Source organism: Olea europaea, chromosome 15 (assembly GCF_002742605.1).
Source record: "Olea europaea var. sylvestris chromosome 15, O_europaea_v1, whole genome shotgun sequence".
In the NCBI taxonomy this organism is placed as follows: Eukaryota; Viridiplantae; Streptophyta; class Magnoliopsida; order Lamiales; family Oleaceae; genus Olea; species Olea europaea.
Window position 1 is genome coordinate 12,359,304 of NC_036251.1, and position 6,685 is coordinate 12,365,988.

Genomic DNA, 6,685 nt, shown 5'->3' on the forward strand with positions numbered 1-6,685 from the left:
CCAATGCGATGAGAAAGAAAAGGGGCCGACTTGAATGGGTGATGTCAAGTATTTTCTATATGTCTTGTTTGCAACGTACAAACTTACAAAAATTAGTTTCTTTTCTGACGTACGAAGTTCTTGAATTTAGTAGGCTTTAATGTACAACGGTTAATTTTGTCAACTTCGTTCGAGCGTTGGACATAAGTTTACTATTTTGCAAATCATTGTGATATATTAACGGGTTGGATTTAAGCTTCTTATCATTGTTTGTCTTGTGAACCATTGTAATATATTAATGGCGTGGATTTATGTTTCATGTATGTTTCTTATACGACATGAATTTGTGGAAGATGCATAAAAATTGTGGAAAGATTTTGACATTTTCGTTGTGACTTGAGGATTCTAACTTATGCAGATTGGCCGTTGCTGTGATTACGTATTTGCATGGCATATTTGTCATTGGAATGAACTTTAAGTTTTTGAAAATCTTTGTTCCGGAAAATTGCTGGTGCCTAGTTATATTGGATTCAATGCAGATCACTTAAACTCCCATCAATATCGAGATGGAGCAAGTTGACTGATCATGGGATTGATTAGAAACTGGATTCATGGGGCAATAATACTTTAATTATTAGAGTATTTGGGTGAAAAAGACACAATAATAAATAAAATTCGAAATGATATAATCCTACGTTGTATGATATAAATTTATGTAGTTTTGACTCATCAATTTACTGATAAAAAATTTATGACACAATAATGGACTTCATGATCGATCATTCTGATATCACCAGTGCCAACCATAATGGAGTAACAATTAACTATAAGGTTTTTGATTATCAAAATCCTAAATTATGCTAAAATTAATAAAAATCAATGATAGAAAAAGTTGTTCAAATATACAATTGACTGAAAAAAGGAAAATAAATAAATAAGCCAATTACATCACAACCAAGCTAAGTTGTTCAAATCAGCCCAGTTCACCACAAACAAGTTACATAAACTTTGGGGTTTATGCATTCACTAGCGTCATTCAAATCCAGTAAAACAATTGTCCAGGTGACGTGAATTTCCAGAAAATGAGAATGTGACCTTAAATTACTGCACCCAACAAGTCATTGAACAACGTCAACAAGTCATGCAGCTGAGAGAGTTGGTTCTACAGAAAACAAAGTGTGATAATTTTAGGTTGCTATGATTCTACAAGACAATTTGTATTGAAATGTATCTGCTGAATGGTAAAATAAGAAACTGGCACAGTATAAAAGATGCCACACGACATTATCCTCACTGGAAAATCTACGGTATAAGTATATCTTTTGTAGAATTCCAACATCTATTTTTCACTATTAAACATCATACCCACCTCGGGTGTAGTTGCAGCATCTTTTCCTAATTGTCCGTTGTCCAGTGTGTTCAAATTGGCCATTGTGTTCTCGTTATCACATTCTACCAACAAATCATGATTCTCATCTTTCATAATCTCTTTTCCTGCAAAAAAAATTTTAATTTTGTTAGAAGTTGCAAATTATATGTAACCAAAACCAAGACGCTGCCACTAACATTAATTAACCTGCCTCAGATGGGAAAAAAAAAAAAAATTATTTATGAATTTCTATAATGAAGATACTATTTTACTACACTCTTGCACTTAAATTGAGTAAAATATGGATATTTTTTCACCATCATTTGGCCTCTAAATTGGCTACAAATTCAACTATTAAGTATTTTTATGTACTATATATTTCTCTTGGCTCCTTGTCGAAATGGCAGTGGACACTAACTTCTGACTTTCTTTTCTTTGCTGGTGGTCTGAGTTCAATTGTAGCTGAAGGTTATTAATTATATAGGTGGGAAGTTTGTTGAATCATAGGCATGTGAAATAATTGATGTTATAAATCCTGTAAGCTTTATCTTCGGAATCTGATTCCTATATATCATTTTTTCTTTCCGAGAGCTACTTGTGGCATACGTAATCTATGTTTCGACTACTACTTCAATGTATGAGCTAACCTATCTAGAACCAAGAAGTAAAATACCTTTGTCCATCATCTACGTTTCGACTTCCGTCTTCAAATAGGATTTCGATGTTGGGTTTCGGTGGGCTTTCGTCTTCAAGCTAAGACCAACGGTGTGCGGCAGTTAGTTTACCGGCGGGAACAATCACAGGCTGCCAGATTTGATCTTCAGGTTCAGGATGAAAGAAAGCTGCGGGCGGGATTTGGGGTTTTGGGGGAATCATGAATAATTTCAATTTGGGGGATAAGGCAGGTTAAGTTTTTGGCTTCAAACCGGTTTTGGAGTTGGCCCGGTTTTTTTGGTAAAGTGTAAATTAAACGCAAGCTGCCAACTCAGCGGTTTCAAATTCCTGTACGCATTCTGTGTTATTTTTCTGTACTCATAGACTAATTGTATAATTTGCCATTGACGGGATCTAACTGACACGTCACGAAATTTCTTTACCTTCGAGGTTAGCCACTATGTGGGGCCCATACTTCAATGAAACCCTAAATTCACCACACGTGACCCAAATTCACTCCAATTAAACTCTAATCTGACGCTTCAGATAATGTCACGCAAACAGTATGTCTCATCTAACCGTCCATGAATGATGTCCCGGTCAGCCTGCAAAGAAATTGATTTCCACCCATCGATCATCTACTCCTGGAACATCGACGGCCCAAAAACTGCCCGTAATTTTTCTGGGCAGATCTCACCGCCTTTAAGAAGCCTGCGATCCCACTCCAATTCTCGCTCATTCCGGCAAAAACCCAATCTTTACACCCGCACGATTTTTCCTTACACCTCCGCAATTTTTCGTATCCATCTTTCCACGGCTAGCGGCCGGCGACTGGTGATCGGAGTTTTTAAAGTTCGGCGAAGATTCTGGTTAGCGCGTGGCGTTTGAGTCGTTTTCAATTGAAAAAGATTGTATATATGTTTTTGGAAAGATTTTGTTGGAGATTCGCCGGAGCTGAGCTGCGCCGTTGCAATTATGGCGTCAGCTTTGTTTGCTAGTCAGAATGAATCTAGCTGGGTCCACATGGGGAAGAAGATTTCGAGTTCGAATTCTCGACTGAATGCAAACCCTAAACCTAATTCTAACCCGAAGAAAAAGCAAAAACAATTCCACCATGTAGCCACCAACGGAGGATCAGCTGGGCGTTATAATGATGATTCCCCCGTCGTCACACAGACTGCCTCCGACGATGGTTACTCCTTCAACCAGACGTCGACAAGCCGTAGCGGATTTAATCATGGCGAATTTTTGACCTACAATGTCTCATCGTACTCAAAATCTGAGCTCCTCGATTTCCGCAGACGCTTGGCTGCAGAGCTTGAACAGATCCGAGAGTTCCGTGCCCGAATAGATTCGGGTCAATTCAACATCAACAACCATTCAAGATCTAGTGGGAAATCAAAGAAATTGCGGGGCCATAAGCGGCCTGGAGCTTCGTTCGTATCTAATAAAGACCCTAATATGCTGTCCAGTAGATTAGATAAGGGAAATTTTGGTTTGGAGCCTGTGATTAATTACCAAGATATGTTGAAACAATGCAAGCAGATTTTGACTAAATTGATGAAACGCAAGAATGGGTGGATTTTCAATACACCTGTTGATGCAGCGGGCTTGGGGCTTCTTGATTATCATCAGATTGTTAAGCAGCCTATGGATCTTGGGACGGTAAAGTCAATTCTTGCCAAGGATCTGTATACTACGCCTCTTGAGTTTGCCGCAGATGTGAGACTGACTTTTAATAATGCTCTGTTGTATAATCCGAAAACCGATCAGGTCCATGTTCTGGCGGAGCAGTTATTAGCACGGTTTGAGGAATTGTTTAGGCCGATTCAAGAAAAGATTGACCGTTTTTATATGCAAAGTAGAGAGAGAGAATTTCAAGCATTTCGGGCTAATGATGAACTGCAATTTTCGGTTAATGAAGAATTGCAAGGCAGTTCATGGGATAATAATAATCAGATTATTGCATCCCCTGGTATGGGGAAAAAATATAAACCACGGGCAAGTCCGGTCCCAGATCCTCAAATGCCAAAGAAACCTGAGACAGCACCAATGCATACACATTCGAGTTCTTCGACGCCTTCTTATCATCCTCAGCCAATGGATCATCCAATTCGGGAGGAAACCGCTTCTCCTGTGATAGCCCCCCTGCCAGTAGTGGAACAGAGAGTGGTAAGAGGGCCAACAGTGAAGCAGCCAAAGCCCAGAGCGAAGGATCCAAATAAGAGGGATATGAGTATGGAAGAAAAACATAAGCTTGGGCTTGGGTTGCAGAGTTTACCTCAGGAGAAAATGCCACAATTGGTTCAGATTATCAGGAAGAGGAATGAACATTTGGCGCAAGATGGCGATGAAATTGAGCTCGATATTGAAGCCCTTGACACTGAGACTCTTTGGGAACTTGATCGGTTCGTGACTAACTGGAAGAAGATGGTGAGCAAGACAAAGCGGCAAGCTTTAATGATGAACAACAATTATACTGCTGCACCGACTTCTTCCATTGCTGAAGCTGATACGGTAATGCTCTATTCACATTTCATTTGTATCTGAATGACCAGGATATATTATTTTATTTTCTTTCCTGATTTGCATTTGGGAAATATCGAAGTTCACATGCTGTTTATATATTTCAGAATGGAATGGGCGAGGGGAATGATTTGGAAAATAGGCCTAAAAAGAACGAGGATGAGGATGTGGACATTGATGACGATATGCCTGCTACAAACTTTCCTCATGTGGAGATTGAGAAGGATGAAGGAGGTGGTCATGATCAAGACCGCGATCATGGTAATGCCTCTAGTGACTCCAGCAGTTCCAGCAGCTCAAGTAGCAGTTCCTCATCTTCCAGTGGTACTGATTCTTGCGTTTCTACACTGTGTTGAGGAATTTCTTCCTTGGAATTCCGATATCAAAAGACATTGTTCATGGAGTGCTCATTAATTTGAGCTTTCTTTTACAGATTCTGATTCTGGGAGTTCCACTGGTAGTGACTCTGATGCAGATGGTGTGCAGTCCTGACATTTTTGTTTTGAGTAATTTGCTAAAAATTAACTGGTTTTGGATCGAAATATTGCGCCTTCGCCTAGTGTTGTTTGTGTACAATAGAATGTTTCTTGTTGAGGTACATAAACATCATTATGGTTTTCGAAATTTCCTCCTCTCTCTCTCTCTCTGAATATGATGATGGGCTGAAAATCATGACTCATCTTTCACTTCGTGTTGGTTGCAGCTTCTTTATGAGTACGAAGATTGATGGAAGTTTAGATAGTGATCTCCACAGAGTAAAAGATCTTGCAGTGACGTGGATTAATCAAGATTAAACTAGGAAGAAGACTTTAATGAGCTCCACTGGGTGAGGATTTTTGGTTCATCGTATTCATGTTTCCCAAGTCCTGTTAAATTTTGGATTTTTGACTTGAAACAAGAAAAATTTAGAGAGCTAATGTGAATTCTTGTACAGTTTTTACAGTCATGATATAGCATCCAATGAACATTTTTCACTTGTCTTAAGATCATTAGCATTCTAGGAATTCTGTTCAATGATGGTTTTGGGAGTTTAATACTTGGTTCTGCTCCGTGTACTCCACATGTGAAATGTATTTCACGGATTATGAAGAAACTATTATTGTTTTTGTTTGGATTAATTTATAACATTAGAGAAAGATTGGAGTTCCACTCTCTTAAATGTAGCTTCAGATATTGTCCAATTATGATTTAACATTGCTAAATAAAATTAAAAATAAAGTAAATTAAATAAATAGAAAAAAAATTGTAAAAATAACCTCCTTTGATCTTTCCCATCTTGTATTCCCAACTCAATTTTAGAAGTGCCAAAGAGAACGATGGAAGAATTAATCACACATTTTTCCAAAAATTACTATTTAATTTTTATTTATTTATTTTTCAAAATAATGGTTGTAAAACAGGTACTTAAGTGGTGAAATACATGACATTAAATGATATATTTATTTAATTTTAAGAATATAGAGTTAATTGAACACAATATGTTGTCATCTAAATCGGCGTTAATTTAGTTGCGTTAGATAACGTTATCTAGAAACGCTTGTGGAGAGGCAAGGAGGTGAGAGCTAGGATTAGACTATGGTGTGGGGGTTGGGAGGTAAAGGCCGGGCTCGTAAATTAGAATTTTGCTATTTTTGTTTTGAATAATGCTATGTAGCACTATTCACCTTAAATTAGGGTTAATTATCATCAGATGATAAAGCGTCTCCCTCTTTTTTTTCCTATACCCTTTTTTCCATTAAAAATTTAAGTTTTTATCTTGAAAAGGGAAACTTCCAATATACACATTGTATCTAGGTGGGGTAATTTTGCAACTTAAAAATTGTTAAGAATACGTGCATAATTTTTTTGGTATAAATATGACTAATAATAATATAATAGTGTATAATATTTTTGGTCTATTTAACTATTTTTACTGATAAATCTCTTTAAGAAAATTATTCTATTATGTAAAGTGAATAAATAGAACGTATATTTCGTAAAGTTTCTCTTTAAAATGTGTATTTAATTGAGACTTCTATTGATGTTTGGGGATTTAAAAAATTTAGGAGTATTCAATTGAGATTTTTTTAGATTCTCTAAAAGTATTAATATATTCAATGAGACTTTAATAAACTTTTAAGAAATCTCTAAAAGTCACGGTGTATTCACTTGAAACTT

General features: G+C 37.0%; 1 protein-coding gene and 1 long non-coding RNA gene across 3 annotated transcripts; one reads left to right on the forward strand and one right to left on the reverse strand.

Annotated features, from left to right (window-relative positions):
* Window positions 1-818: 818 nt before the first annotated feature.
* Window positions 819-2,243, reverse strand: LOC111410196. Its single transcript, XR_002705624.1, has 3 exons — window positions 2,022-2,243; window positions 1,349-1,473; window positions 819-1,141 (listed from the first exon to the last, which is right to left on the reverse strand). It is a non-coding gene; the product is annotated as an uncharacterized LOC111410196 (long non-coding RNA).
* A 477-nt stretch (window positions 2,244-2,720) lies between these two features.
* On the forward strand, window positions 2,721-5,674 carry LOC111410195 (transcription factor GTE7-like). Of its 2 annotated transcripts, XR_002705623.1 has the most exons (4): window positions 2,721-4,519; window positions 4,636-4,852; window positions 4,962-5,123; window positions 5,232-5,674. XR_002705623.1 is itself a non-coding variant. In XM_023040437.1 (3 exons), the coding sequence occupies exons 1-3, from the start codon at window positions 2,978-2,980 to the stop codon at window positions 5,018-5,020; spliced, it is 1,818 nt and encodes a 605-aa protein (XP_022896205.1). In that variant the 5' UTR covers window positions 2,721-2,977; the 3' UTR covers window positions 5,021-5,673. The 2 variants fall into 2 exon arrangements, 1 of the variants encoding a protein (XP_022896205.1); XM_023040437.1 differs by having other exon boundaries at window positions 4,962-5,673.
* The last annotated feature ends 1,011 nt before the right edge of the window (window positions 5,675-6,685 follow it).